The 15,810-nt window shown below is 36.7% G+C and overlaps 1 protein-coding gene across 1 annotated transcript in view; it reads right to left on the bottom strand.

The window, feature by feature from the left end:
* LOC141748086 (multidrug resistance-associated protein 1-like) overlaps nucleotides 1-15,810 on the bottom strand; it is a 38,642-nt gene that overhangs the window by 19,809 nt on the left and 3,023 nt on the right. Inside the window, exons 2-13 of the mRNA XM_074599561.1 lie at nucleotides 15,426-15,765; nucleotides 13,910-13,971; nucleotides 11,250-11,391; nucleotides 9,680-9,837; nucleotides 8,537-8,714; nucleotides 6,699-6,953; nucleotides 5,107-5,172; nucleotides 4,362-4,499; nucleotides 2,721-2,867; nucleotides 1,412-1,496; nucleotides 1,230-1,296; nucleotides 375-452 (exon numbers count right to left, since the gene is read on the bottom strand). Of these exons, the coding sequence (XP_074455662.1) occupies nucleotides 375-452; nucleotides 1,230-1,296; nucleotides 1,412-1,496; nucleotides 2,721-2,867; nucleotides 4,362-4,499; nucleotides 5,107-5,172; nucleotides 6,699-6,953; nucleotides 8,537-8,714; nucleotides 9,680-9,837; nucleotides 11,250-11,391; nucleotides 13,910-13,971; nucleotides 15,426-15,488 (1,439 nt within the window). The 5' untranslated portion in view covers nucleotides 15,489-15,765. The remainder of the gene's footprint in view (nucleotides 1-374; nucleotides 453-1,229; nucleotides 1,297-1,411; nucleotides 1,497-2,720; nucleotides 2,868-4,361; nucleotides 4,500-5,106; nucleotides 5,173-6,698; nucleotides 6,954-8,536; nucleotides 8,715-9,679; nucleotides 9,838-11,249; nucleotides 11,392-13,909; nucleotides 13,972-15,425; nucleotides 15,766-15,810) is intronic.

Below are 15,810 nucleotides of genomic sequence, written 5' to 3'. Positions count from 1 at the left end.
TCATCAACTGGTAGACTTCTCATGTAGCATCTACTGTAGCCAGTGTGTGAAAGGGAAGTGTGTCTTAAGGAAAAAAAATAGCTATTCTGGTAAATAAAAGCTGCCCTTCATTATCTGCATATTTTGCTGTCAAAATAAGTACAATATGTACTCGCAAACTTTAGCATACAGGGACAGTCACGTGAACTGATCACTATATCTGTACTCTATGCTATCTGGACCTAAGTGTGTTCTGATTTGAAGGCGCACTTCTAAGATATGCACAGTCCCTTCAGACTCAAGCTTGGAGCACAAATGAGGTAGAGAAAAACTGTACCCAGAGACTATACCAGACTTTAATGAAGTCTGTGTATGATGCTGAAAGCAGCTCATACCTGGATACTATACCGCAGGCTGCGACGGCTGAGATGTGAATACTCAATGTCACGTTATGGGAATCAACCCCCTCAGTCCTGAGAGGAACAGGGCAGACAGTGTGGTGAGAGGGTTAGACTGGGTGGGTCGTAACATCTTAGTAAAACTTAACGGCTGTATAGAGCTTATCAATAGGTTCATCGTTCCACTCCAGAGCTTGGTTACTCCATTTCCTTGCTAACCCTCCCATGTGTTCGCTGTGTAGCAGTTTAGCTTAATTTACACCTAAGAAATACCTTGTTAAGAAATGACAAACAAAAAGAGGGATGTTTTCAGGTAAGAGAGTCCACTATGAGAAAAGCAAAATTTTTGTTTGTTTGCTCTTTTGAAAGGAAGCCACAGCCCAATTTTAAGATCAGCATTCAATACAAGGCTGCATGAACTACCTTAACTTACTTGTAGGCAATATAAAATGCTACACTGACAAAAGGGCATCTTGCCAGTTAATGCTCCCCAAAATGCATTTCAGGAAAAAATAATATTGCAGTTTAATCTCCCTTGTGCAAACTGAGGAGGGAGGTGGGAAGGGAAGGAGGGAGGAAGAACACTGGCTTCCCATAGCACTTATACAGTGCTATGTTGGAGACCATGCACTTTTATATGGCCTCTCTTGGAGCATCAGGGATACCATGACAGGTTTCACTTTCCAGACTACACTGATCATATGGAATACTCTGTAAAGAATAACTGATGTTCCTTTTGATATGTAACATCATGAACTAGTCTGAATCAGAATACATTAAACCTGAACAAAATCTCTATATGCATCACATTCTGCAAAAGGAGCTCATAACGATAAGTAAGAAATATCTCACTTTTTTAAGACTGGTAGTCCATTTTTTTCCCACCGGAAAGAAGCACCAATAAAGCCAACAGCATGATCTGTTGCAGTAAAGAAAAAAGAGCAAAAAGTTGCTAATCCATCCCCTCAGTTAAGTTTCTTAATGATCATCCATACAAACCCATGACCAATTAAAAATGAATAATGACTGCTTACTTCCGCTATAGCTTGTATTGACATCCTCAGGGTCGAGATCCTCAGCACACAGAAAATCCTCTAAACGGCTCAGAGAAACTTTGGTCTGCAAGATGAACATATATATATATAAAAAAAAAAATATATAAAATATTTATAACATGCCTGTACTCCCTAATATGGAAAAATATATTATTTGTGTTATTTTAAGATAGACAAAAATGGTGTTTAGGTATTTAAAAAATATTTTCCTTAAAGTACTAAACAATCTAAAGTCATAAATAAGTGTATTTTTTTTCCTGAGGTAGTTACAAAGTAACAGAGCATGCTTGACATAGCCAATGTTGTAAAATATAGTAAATCCTTGAATGTCCAGTTCCCCTTACTCAATTAGTTTGTTTTCATAAACTTGTGGTGAAAACACTTTAGCCCTCTTTTTTTAAAACAAAATGAAACAAAACAAAACAACTAGTGCACAGTGACTCTCTTCATATACAGAAGAAAGACAACATTTCACTGCGAGTGCATCATGAGATGTCCATCACTGTGCTGTGACAAAGTGAGATGAAATTATACTTCTGCTAATTTTTAAGCTATTAGAAGTAAACCTTAGGAAAAGACAAGGTTTTGATCTTACAGTATGCTAACCATAAATGAAATCAAATTAGGATGAGTATCTGCTCACAGTGGTTCCCTTCTTTACAAAAAGTTGAGTTGTGTACAAGCTATGACAGAGTCCATTCGTGAGCAGCTCATATACCAATAACAGAGTGTTAAAAGCTAGAAGTTCCCAACTCATGGTAACCCTACTGGTGTACCATTAGGTTTGAAGGTTGCTGATAAAGTATCCTCAGTAGCTCTACTCCTTTTTTCTCTACTTCCTTCAGTGGTGACTTGAGAAAAACAGCATTGTAGAGTCCACAATGGGTGTCCCCTACTTGGTACCAAGGGTTCCAATATATAACAATGGCTGAGCGATTTAAACATGTGCAGCCCAAATTGTTCTTACTTTATCTTTGGTGGACTATGAAGAAGAGAAGTTGAGAGAGTAGGAGCAGAAGTTTAGTCTAGCCCACTGAAGGAAGAAAAGTGAGAAACAGAAAGCTCAGTCACAATTAGATGTGCTACCCAATTTTCATTCTACTTAAAAGACTGAGAGTCATCCTTTGAACTGCCTTCATACTTCTCATTCCACAAAAATACTGTGTGGTTTCATCTCAATAAAATGTAACTTAAAATAATAAAATGACTGAATCACTCCTAAAAATAGATGAAACATGACAGAGTATAAACATCAGCCTTTTATAGCACTTGTTCATAATATGCTTACCTGGGCTACAGCAGAGATCACAGATGGTAAATCAAACAAAGGCAATCGCAAAATGTTAAATAAAGAAATAGATGTAAAAGCTTTAGTTGCTGTTAAAACATTCTCTTTGTCCAGATGAAAGAAGACTCCAAATGTAACCAATGAGACCTTTTAAATAAAAAAAAAAGAGATATATCCAGAAGCAAAATCACATTACAACTAAAATTTATACACAGATACTATTTTTGTTTGCATTTGAAAGGTGAAGAAACACATTTCTGCTCATGTATAAACTCTGTAACTACTGCACATGGAAATCATTGCATAGCTGCTATATTGAGTGAAGGAATACTATAATTTTAGTGAGCAAAAAACATGGCTACTGTGTTTGACCCAACCAGATACATATGAAACTGTATGAAGTAATCTTCCCATCTCAGCATATGGCCTTGTTGAACCTCATACCATTCTGAAGAGTTTATAGCCATCCAATGCAACGCTCCAGTTGTGAAAGTCACCTCAGCATGTTTCTGTGATTGCAACTAAATCATAGTTTTCCAGCTGCACAATGGCTTCCAACTCCTCCTCTTTGTTGCCCATGCTGTGTGCATTGCTGTAGATGCACTTCAGTTGAGCTATTGATCCCACCACTTTTTTGGAGGAAGAAGCCCTAATTCCTATGTGACTGTTCTCAGGAGCTTCCATGGTTTCTAACACATCAATAACCCTTTCATCTTTGCTGACGTATGGACCTCCATCCCTGCCTCCACTGAGATGGCAGAGCAAAGGACACCACTAGCACGCCATCCCTCAAATATTGGTGTGCTGCCCCCAGGCTTATCTCTACCGAGCCTGGCTTTACCCCTTTCCCCCTTCAAATCTAGTTTGAAGTTCTTCAGTGAGCCCTGCTAACTCCCATTCAAAGATCCTTTTCCCCCTTTGAGACAGGTGTACCCCATCTGTCACCAGCAGGTCTGGTGTTGTGTAGACCAACACCAGATCAAAAACCCCCAAATTCTGCCAGTCACACCAGGCTCAGAGACAGGTATTGATCTGCTGGCTCTTCCTCTCTCTCCCCTCATAATTTCCTGCAACTGAAAGGACAACCTTACCAGTCGTCCCAAGACCCCGAAGTCTCCATTTACTTTCCAACAGAGTTTAACAGAGGGATTTAAAGATTCAAGGATCTGAATGCATTCTTGATAGAATTCCACTGAAACAGGGCTAGGATGAATTTGGTTCCTATTTTTGGTTGTTTCTTTTTCATGTATTTAGAGGTTTGGTGTTTGAGAAAAGACAGCCAAAAACTACAGATAGAAAATGCATTCCCTTAAAACTTAAAAAAGGAGGAGCATAAAGAAGGTAGTTGATTTTTATGCAATAGAAACAGTATGATTAAAACAGTGAAATGAGATTCAGGAGCTTTGGATTTGATTTCTGACTTTCTAACAGAGGTCTTTAAAATCTTGGTCAATTCATAATCAATCTCATTCTTCTCCAGTCATATACATACTATTAGAACCTGAGAATTCAAATATATTGTGTTGATAAATTTAATGTTTTGAGATACTGTGAGGCAATATTTGTGAGCCACTCAGCTACTAAAGCAATAGTGAACATGAGAAACAGTCCTGTATGAATTAATGTTTTTATAAAACAAACCATAAAAGGAATACACGTCAATGTTAGCATGGAGTAAGTCATCAGATGCCCAGATGACTTCAAAACATCCACTTCCCGTTCTCTAATGCTTGTGACCTTCCTTTGATATGCAGGTTCCCATGCATAAAGTTTGAGGATCTAGACAATCAAACAAACATATTTTAATAAAAAAAAAAAGAAGCAGTGACTATGTTTCAGAAAATAAGCTACAAATGTCATTTTCAAATATTTAGCAATGCCAAGCTACAAAAATTTGAATATTTTACAACTGAAAGCAAGACCTGAGATAACTCAAAATTAGGTTGTTTTTTATGGAAGATATACTCCAGTCACCCTTAATTCTTCAGATTTCAACTTTCTCTTATGTATCATAAATGATGAGCTGGTTTATTTCAAAATAGGACACATAAGAAAAATGTGACAACTTTTAAAAGTGCTTTTCTTTTATGCTAAAATTTCACTCTGCTAAAGGTTTTTAGACATCTATTAACAGATTTTACATTCTCAGTGAAAATGTGGTAGTAAAATTAATGGATCATGGATAGTAAGTTTTTCAAATCAAATTAAACCAGTAAGTATTTTCCAAAAACCCTTATGTCAAACATTATATTAAAATGTTTTCTCTTTAAACTTTTATCATTATCAGCTGAAATATTACTCACAAAACCTTAGTTTTTAAAATAAATTTCTATCTTTACAACCTAACAAAAATAAAACCCAAACCCCTTATTAGCCGTGTCATTACCTTTATTCCATGTAACATTTCACTTAGTAGCTTGACTCGTTGATCTGAATACCTCATTTGGCTTTTCTGGTTAAAAGACAGCAACGTTTTCATTTTTGAATGAGCAAAAAAGTTTGGAAAGTAAAATATGCAGTGTACTGTAGATAATAAATACATTTTACGCTATTTTTACCTTGATGAAAAACACACTAGCATTGCAGTTATACCATTTTCAGATATATATGTAGTAAAAAAAAAAATCATTAGATAGGATAAAGGATTAAATAGAATAAAATAACATTTTTCCCCTAAAATATCTTAAAGAGTGTATTTCAATTTTTGTCCTTTGTATTTTTCTTCACATTGAATTAAAATTGTAACAGGCTTCCAGTTTCCACAGTGTTCAGGAACGATAATATGATTTTAATCTTCAAAATCCCTAAGCAGGTTAATAGAGACAGTAAAAATATAGGATAACACTACACACACACATTTACAAACACATACATAACACTACATCACGGAATCACGGATGGATGTGGATACAAAACACTGTATACATATATATGTATATGTATAGGAGAAAGTTAGGAAGAAAGTTTCCTATGTTCAATGTTTCCTATGATCAATACATTCTTATTGAAAGAACCAAGCAAAGAAACACAGAAATTCTTCTCACTCCTATGCTATACTCAGCCTCTTCTGCATCTCACATTTTTAAAATACTATTTAACGCCTCTTTAATGTTTTGAGTCTTATTCAAATACAACAACAAGTTGCCAACTTTTAGAAAGAATTATTTTGTTGTCCTTTGTATTTCTTCTCTATCTGTCATATCACAGTAGGGATCTAAGTGCATATGTAGCTGCTGCACCTCACCTGCAAGAGAGGTGAAAGGGGTTTTGGGTTTTTTTCAATCACCCTAAAGTGTCACAGCCTTACAAAAGAATCAGTGGAGACCCAGAGTCTTCACTGTACGTTGCACCATCAAAGGCAGAGTAAGACAGAGACAAATGATTGCCTTGATAGCAATGCAAAACTCAGGGTTGTAGTTTGTTGTTTTCTTTTCACTGGACCTCACAGAAATTGTCATAGTAACAGGCAAGACAGTACCAAGAGAACTGTAGCATCAGAGAAGCAGAAAAGAAGTCAGAACACATGCAGTACCTCTATGGGAATTCCCATAATCTCAGGAGAATGTGCTGTATTTGAGTAGAGCAGCTTAGCCTCAATAATTAAAGTGGAAGAGGGCCATAATCCTACAAAATCCCATATTTAATAGAATTAACTCATGCAATATGAAAAAAACATAGCTGTTTCCTAAATTGAGTCATACAGTAATTTTTACTAATCAAAAGTATTGTTTCAGTATAATGAAAATTTAGGTATCCAACCTAAATACGAGTTTAGCCAGCAAACATATGTCTTTCTTACTGCAGTTATGTTTTCCCCCTCAACAAAACCAGCTGTGGCTTAGCATTGTTTCTTTGTTTTGGGTTTAATTTAGATGTACCAAGAGTATTCCTATACATGCATAATTTATCCCCCCCCCCCTTTATTCTTATATTATGACAACTTAACCTCTCCTTATTATGATTCTTTAAATATCTCACCTTCAGTCTTTTTACTTTGGCTGCAATTAGCGCGTTTATAGGTATAACCAGAAGCAGCACTGCAACACCTGCTAGAACCGAGGGCCCAAGTTCTTTCCAGAGAAAGACAACTGCCATGATGATCTGAAAAGGTGCTGACCACAACAGGTTGATGTTCACAGTTAGCTCCATGAGTTGCTGAGCATCTGCTGACATCAGGTTAACAATTTCCCCGGTTGTATAGTTTCGGCGTGAGGAATTTGCTAAAGTTAAGGCCTGCAACCAGAAAATACAGAGGTCACAAAAATCAACAATTTCGATTTAGCTGCCCAGGAGAAGGCAAAAGGACAGTAATTAGAGCAAAGCTGAACTCTGTGAAACAGACTTTCAACTCTTTATAGTAAATTAGCAGGACAACACGGTGCAAAGAAGGCACAGAAAGCCTCAGCTTTGGCCTAGCTTGGAACCTCCCAGTGCAGGAACCAGCAACAGCAGGCTTCACAGCAAGCACATGTACCATCTCACCATGGCAGGCAGATACTGCAAGTCCCAGGTGTTACGGGACTGACACCCTGACAAACACACACACACACACACACCTCTGCTTGCTCTCTCTCCCTGTTAGTACCTCACATTTTTCCACTGTGTTACCTGTATCTCCCACATGTAACAAGAGGTGCTGCAGCAGCTCACTCCAGCATCCATCCCACGTGCAAAGCACAACCTGACCCAGCATTCACTAATCAACTCTACTCAGAAAGGGGAAGAAGCTGTATCTCTACCCTGTAGTTGTGGAAACTTGCCAGAAGACATGCCCACCCCACCTGGAGCCTCTATTTGCCTGTTTCATGATCTGGTGTACTGACACACCTTGATAGGTGACTTGAGAGAATTAAGTCCTTTATTTAACTGTTTTGCAATTTACAAGTAAAATTTTGTGTATGGTTCAGAAAATACTTGAGAGGTCTATGTCAAAAGATTGGTTTGACTCTCTTGAGAAAAGAGACTATATTTTAAATTATCAAAGAAGTAATTTATTTCGGATTTGCATTATTTTTTGTCTTCCTTACCTTGTGCTTAAGAGTTAAATACTGCAGTAAAAATACCAAGGCGCCATGTTCATAAAGTAAACTAAAAATGCAGCACTGAGAAACCAGCTTCATCTCATATGCTACATATTAACAGTATAGCAAACACCTTTATTTTTTGCAGGTCAGACAGCTACTTTTACTTCTACATTATTAGCACCTGCATTTCTTGTAGCTAACAATGCTGCCACCTCAGCATATTTTACGAAAGGCCGGGTAAGTCATAAACAGATTTCCACAGCAGTTAGCTATCTTTTAAACATCTGGAAAACAACAAACCTACGAGGTATTCAACTGAACAGAAAATCAATTTCACTAAAATCAGGAGTGAAATTTCAACTTCCAAAGGCAACAAGGTGGCAAACTTCTGCTTCTCATATTCACTACTATTATATAGTAAAAACAGTGATCACATATATCCTTCTTTTTCCCAGACATCCGACCTAAAAAGCTTTCCCGATTCATACAGTAAATTTGGGAAATTAACCCATACTCAAAATAGGAAGAGTTCATTTTCCACATATATCAACAATATTATGTCTGTACCGGTGGCTGGCAAAAGTATGTAATTTCAGGATTATAGTCTTATAATAGAAATGCTGCTGAAATTCCAAATTATTATAAATAAACAATCATCAAAATATAAAGTCAATCTGTTAGCCTGTCACCAGTGTATAAAGTTCTGGGTTTGATCATGCTGATAAGCATACTGTCTTTTAACAATGTTTACAGTAGTTTTTGTTTTGAAAGAAATGTAGAATACATGATTACCTTTTTGTATATCAGGCCAACAACTGCAGTCTTGATTTTGACTGCAGTAAGCATGTTGTTACGCTGGTATAACTGATGGAGAAGAGTTTGTGAGAGAACTACAAAAAACAGGGCAACAGCATAGCCATATCCACTCCCGTATGAACTAGGATTATTTTCACTGACCATTATCATTGCTCTGAAAAGGAGGAAAAACACATTTTAAATCCTGTGCATTAGGTTAACAACTGACAATAAGAAGTTCAATAAACTGACATACTGGCAACTTGTTTAAGTCCATTTTGGATCCAGCTATGGTGGAAGGCCATAAATACGATGTTAAAAAAGGCAGGTCTTACCTGTGTTTTCCAATTTGTTAGCTTAGAAAAAATTCTCGAATCCTATTCTAGACATGAATGTGCTATTGCTTACTTCACTGACAATGGAGTACAAATAAAAAATGGCATAAAATAAAAAAGAAAAAATTAGATATTTGAACTTAAAAAGGTTGTAACTACCAACCATGACAATGAGAGAGGAAAAAAAAAGTCTAGTGGAAAATTCTTATTTTTGTGTTAATAAAAGGTTATCTTAAATAACCAGCAACTGTGATGTCTTCAAACAGATTTTATGGTTAACAATTTTGTTCAGGATTACACTGATTAAGAGTATAGTTTGGAGGTTAACAATAACTCTGTTAGTTTACTCTTTTCTTTATAAATACACAGGTATTTGATAAATTCTTAACACCTCTATGGTAAGCAAGATGTCTAAAACCCACTTCCATCAACCTCATGGTACCAAAAACATGATAACAATAGTGTCATTGCAGTTTTGCATTTTGCAGGGAAGTTAAATATCTTGGTACTCACATTTTTCCTAACATTTGATTTTGTATATAAATATGTTAAATCCTTAAACACAATAGTGCGGAATTGAACTTCTGCTGATTTTGTCTCAGTCGTTAGACTAAGAAATTACTGATTTCTCTGAGCGTTCCTTCATTAAATCATTTTTAGATAATCAGGGGGCGGGGAGGGGAGCAGTGAATAAAATCTTTACACATCTAAGCTGTTGTTTAGTTTGGTTTTGATATTGGTAACCCTTTAGCTTTATAACTACTGTTACTCTCTGAACATAATGTGAAACACATTAAAAACTTACTTCATTATTTGTGGACTCATGAAAGCCAGAATGTCAGCTGTAACTTTCAGAAATGCAACTTTTATCAATACAAATTTAAATGTTTGCCATAATGGCAAAATCAAAGATGGTTTATGGAAACTTGTTTTCTTAAATAGCACTCTTTTGATGTAAGAAGCCTGCAAGATTACAAAAATATGTACAGAATTAAGAGAAAAAAATATCTTTTAACTTCACACACATTTACAAATATAAAATATGCAAAATTAGAGTATCCCTCTAAAGCCACGACTGTACTTATGATCTGAAAAAGTGCATTTTCTACAGTTAGAAGAAAAGCTTTGAGGAAAGAAATGAAGTCTGGCTTTATTTAGCCTGGCTAGCAGTCTTTCAGGAACGGATAAGTATCATTTCTCAGGTTGCCCCAATTATCCACAAATATAATTAGAAAATAATTTAACCCTTACAGGATTATCACAGGTCAAAAAAACTGTATCAGAAAAACAGAGATAAGCTTCAACATAAATGCATTATCATTTATAGCAGGCTTACAGCAACTTTATATTTAAGGTTGAACAACCCTTCTATTCTTCCAGAATATTTTCAGTTGTCAAGTAACTATTTTTTTCAGCTTGGATTTAGCTCAAGCAATTGCAAATGTTTTTACAAAGTCTCAAAAAAAGTTAGCCTTTCTTAATTACCACAGTGATGAAGGACAGGATATTTTTTACAGAATAATTACGGATTTTTTTTACTTGAATAACAAAACCAATATCTGAATTAAAAATTATACTTATTGAAAAATACTTTTGAATGCTTTGGTAGAAAGGGTTTTGGTGTGTATACCATCAGTGAAAGAAAGGGCAAATCTACAAATAGATAAGAAAAATACTGAAGAGATGCAGTAGGTCAGACTCTGCAGGAGCCCTCTTCTCAGTAAGTTACTAAAAAAACAAAAGCTACACTCTTACTGGACTTATAGAGGGCTCTCTTCTAACTTCCTAGCACTACAGAGCTCCTAGTGCACTTCAACTACAAAAAAAAAAAAAAAATAACTGTGACTGAAAGCATCAAGGGTTCACATGAAAATCACACAGGATAACTCATGCAAAAAACCCAAAATATCTGTAAAACTCAATATTGTTAAACTTAAAGAAAACTGAAGCCTATGTTGTGTGTTCTGTAAGCCAGAGTGTCTACTGATAAGCAAGCTGATAATAGACTTTTCTACCTATCTGAAAAATAGATGCAAAGATAAAACCCCAGAAAACAGACAAGTTCAGAGGGGAATTAGTCAGACAGTTTTAACAAAGATGGTAATTAATCACCAAAATAAAAGTCATGGTAGATTCCATATCACTTGAAGTATTAAGATGTAACTGGATAACTTTCTAAGAGGTAAGTTTGAACTTAAACAATGTAGAAAAATCCTGTAGCCACACTAGAGATCACCAATCACAACACTGAATGGCCTTTGTGATCAACAAAATGCAGGCTGTTCAACAAACAACAAGACCTTAAAAATCATCTCCACCTTCTAGAGTTCTCAAATTTAGAAAAAGATATTGCTTATTGTCAGAATTATAATTACCGTTAATCCTGTGGTAGATTTCTGGATTTCTTTCCTCCATTGCTTTTCAAATTTAGGACACACACTGTACAGTGAATCGCTTTCATTCAGCTCAAAAAGGTCATCCCTCTCCAATGGCTTCTTGTAGCCTATAGATATTAGTCTGAAAGCAAGCGATGAATTTAGATAGCATGAAATACAGCAGAAAAAAAAAGCAGAACTTTGATATCATTTGATATCATTGATGGTATCATTTAGTGTATATAAATGAACTCTATAATCAAAATAATGTATGTAATCCTATAAAGGGTACAGCCTAACAGTGGAACATACTTACAGTCACCTTAAATACACTGAAATTCACCTGAAGTAAAAAGAGCCCAAGCAGATTGTCACATCTGAACAGCAAATTATGCGGAACCTTTGTACCTCAGAATCGTTTTATATTTTTTATTGCATATTTCTTTATAGGAAAATATACTATTTCATTTAAAAAAAAAAAGTGTGTAGCATCATTACCCACTTAGTCTTGAGATCTGGAATGAAATACCTTTTCTATCACAGGACTGCATTATGTTGTGACTTATCTTTAACAAAGGTAACAACCTTAAACTACTGGGTTTCTGCACAACTACAACAGAAGTTTCCTTACAATAGATCTTCAGCTGTTAGGATTTTGTTTTAACACAGTGCTTTTACCCACTTAAGTGTCAACAAAACCTAAAATTGGTCTTAAAATGGAAAAATAGGGCTGATGAATACAGTGAACCTACAGGAACTTTGAAAGAACAACAGAGGATTTGGAATTTTTGATGACTGTATCAGGTTTAGGGCAACTCAAAGCAAATCATGCTATACCATTTCTGAGGTGGGGATTAACGTTGACAATGTTGTCTAACTTAAAGTATGTCAGCGCTGGGCTTGAGGCTAATGTGTGTGCCATTATGCTTATCACAGGACAGAAAATAAGACTCAGAAACACTTTTTTGGAGGTTGTAAAATTCTGATTGTGGGTGGACCTCACTATCCCCAAGGGCCACCCAAATATCTACGGAAGCTGCAACATTAATCCAAAGTGAATTTGCCTTAGGCTTGATAAGTGAAGGCAAAAATAACACAGCTTCTCTCTAAGAGAGACAGCTTTTGAGACCGGTGAGGAAAGCAGACCAATTGGTACTTGAGTGGGAACTGTTGTTTAAGAATTCTGCATAACTCATCTCAGTGCTAAAACTCACTGCTGCCAGAGGATAAATAGATTTACCAAATGCCCTTCACACTGTAATCTCCAGACTGCCTGAATTCTAAAGAAACATAATATAGCATTATGGGTTTATTATATAACAATTAATTCGAGACTTCCTCATTTAGATTGCAAGCACTTAAGGCAAGTATATATTAGCCATAATTTATTGTGTTTGCTTGTGACTGGAAAGAGGGAATATAGCTAATGTCAGAACATTAGTTTAATCGCATCCAGGTAGTTATTTCATAACTAAACAAGTTCTCACTGAGTAGAACTGAAATCCATTTTTTTCCCCCCTCTTCTTTTGTTAAACATTATTGAATTGGTTAAAAAATACAAAGGACAGCCTAGCTTGAACGTTTGGGTGAGCACTGTGACATAATGAACAAATAAATGTCATATAGAAGCGCTGCACTTAGTATACTTCAAAACTTTCCTGAAAAACTGCAAATTTGTATTTATTGTATAGAATGTAAGGACTGGTAAAAACCGCAGCTACTCTAAAACTGATGGTGAACTCCTAACTTCAACAGGGCCAGAGTTTAACCAAATACTCTGAATCCTTGAAACAATCTGATTATTTTGTCTCAGTTTATTAATGGCAAATACTGTTTTCATTTTTTCCTTAAAATTAATAATATTGAATAAAGCAAGAAACAGTTACAATACTCTTAAAATGTTTTTCTCACTTTTAGATTTTTGAGGTGTATATGTATGACTCAAATTATTTTTAAAGAAGAAAAAAAATGTTAAAAATGAGTAACAGTCACAAGACATAACACATGAAATTGTTTGAAATAACATCCAAAATATTAAGTGACAGGAACCTGCATGACTTGATATAGTTGAGCTTTCAGTTCCTATTTTTGAGTGGAAAATTTCCTCAGAGGCTGAGAGACTTTATTGGTGTTTATGAGCAGGTGATCTACAGTAATAACACACAGTCTGCCATAGAAGATGGACAAAAACAAGCATGAAATTGGCTACTTGGAAAATACCTTAAATGTACTGTTGAATATTTATTCCTGGAGATCTAGCAAATTGTTCTATCACTACATGGAGTCTAAAGGAAATCTTATTTTAATTTTTGTCTATTGCCAAACTTTACACAGACAATAAATAAAAAAGGATAGCCTAATTTGGTCTATTATATCCCATTGTGTAAAAATATTGTCTATTGTGACAAGAACATTGTGTTTAGTTATTAAAATATTAATGTTTTAAATAATGCCATTAGATAATGCATAAAATGACTGTTACTATGTATAAAAAAAATTTGAATGTAATCTCTAAAAGTTGTAAACTTTGATTTTTGTACAAACAGCTAACAGCAATCAGGCTCAGGGCCAAGCTAGAATGATGGCGTGGAAAGTAAGCGTGTGCTCAGTAATTCTGTGAGCATCAATGAACATTAACAAGCAGTTTATTAAATTCTCACCTGCTAAACCAGGAATATGTCACTTTACTGAAGAAAAAAACATTTTCTTCAGGGCTGCATTTCTGTTTAAAAAAGACAAAAGGAAAAAGTATCAATGTTACTTGAAAGACTGAAGAAAGAGTTGGGTTTGTTTTTTTTTCTTTTACTAAACATGTAGTTTTTAGGAGCTATTTAATTCTGACCTATAATAAGGTCTATACTAACACTTCTTTATCTGTTACCTTCTCCTATACACTCTACCACAAGATATGAAGAATGAAAAAGATGTACAGTGTCGTGACTTACTAGAACAACTTAACTTGCTGTAAGATGATATTAGCCACCACCTTAGCTTGATTTTACACTGTTTACACATACCTATGAGTATGATCACACCAACAGTAAAGCATGGGAGTTGGACTCGATGATACTTTTGTGTCCCTTCCAACTTGAGATATTCTATGATTCTATGTCCAATACTAGCGAACCTTCCTTAAATCTTTGACAGTGAAAATCCTGTGTTTTTTTTCCCTGCATTTGAAAACCTAGCTATTGGAAGTTATTAACTGCTAATACCTAAAGAACAGCAAACTCCTTTCAGACTGTAAGAGACGAAGTACTACGAACATGTACTGTTCACATAAATGATAAGCATATGAGACTTGTGCACAATGCCAAGTCATTGGAGATAAACGTAATAGACGCAAATATGAACTTTCCCATACTTCTTAAGGAATGTGTATCCACACCCAAGAGTGACTTCAGCACACCTAGGGAGTAAAGTCTGTCCCTTAGTAATTACGGTGTTAAAATAGGTTTTTTTACCAAAGATGCAGTTACAGTTCTTTTCGGTAGGTGGTGTAAAAACCCCACCGATCAAAAACGTATGCTGCGGGTGCTCTGAGATCCTGCATATTTTCCACAACAGTTTTTCTTGTACTTTCAGTGAAAAGCCAAATTATTAGATGATAATCCAAGAAACAAACACGCAACAAGTAGGTACGTAACAAACTTCTGTAATGAGTACATCTGCCTGTGCATCTGCTTGCCTTTCACTATCAGATGTAAACGTTTACCACGGTCTATTACGATTTCTGAATTTTACCTACAAACAGCATCGTTTGTTTGAACTATGGCTTTTTAACTACTGAAGAACACTGTAGAAGTCTTGGGCACGAACATTCCCCGCTCAAATCCGTGGCACAGCTCCTATTTCCTTAAGAATGACAAGAAATATCGAACGAAACCCCGGCCTAAAGATTCCTCCCTCCTCAGAAATGCGAAGGATACACCCCGCGACAGTATCAGTGGCCATCGGCTGCATTTCTCTTTGAGGTAGAACCCAGCACGAATCCTACATGAAATCCCACCAGGTTTAAAGCAGCCACCTGTGGCTGCCCCGGGAGGGAGCCGGTGGCTACCAGCGGGGCCCCTCGGTAGCCACCGGCTCCCTCCCGCGGCAGCCGTCATGCCCTGGCAGGGGGTCACCCTGCCCTCAGCCCTGTCCATAACGCCTCCTCCCCGCTCACCATCTCACCTTCTTGCCGGTGGGACTCGGGCGCTGGCAGAAGCCACCCTGCTTCCCTCCTGAGGCGGCCATGGTTGCCGAGAGCCTCCCCGGGCAGGCGCTGGAAGCGGCCGTCCGGAGGAGCGGGGAGGGCGGCGCTGCCTCAGCCTTCCCGCCAGCCTGGCTCCAGCAGGGCCCATCAGGTGCCTCAGCATTGCCGTGAAATGGGACTTTGTGCCCCAAAAAGGCCACCGGCAGCCCATTGTTCTGGTCTCCTCGGTGTCGTGTAATGCCAGGCCAGATGTGTCTTTTACCAGTGGGCAGGAGAGGGAACGGCCCGTGGTGGTGTCCCTAAATAAGGGCTCTTCACCTGGTGTGTAAAAAAAAAAAAAGCAATCAGCACACTGACTCAAGA

Source organism: Larus michahellis, chromosome 1 (assembly GCF_964199755.1).
Source record: "Larus michahellis chromosome 1, bLarMic1.1, whole genome shotgun sequence".
In the NCBI taxonomy this organism is placed as follows: Eukaryota; Metazoa; Chordata; class Aves; order Charadriiformes; family Laridae; genus Larus; species Larus michahellis.
This window is presented reverse-complemented; position numbering and strand designations above follow the sequence as displayed.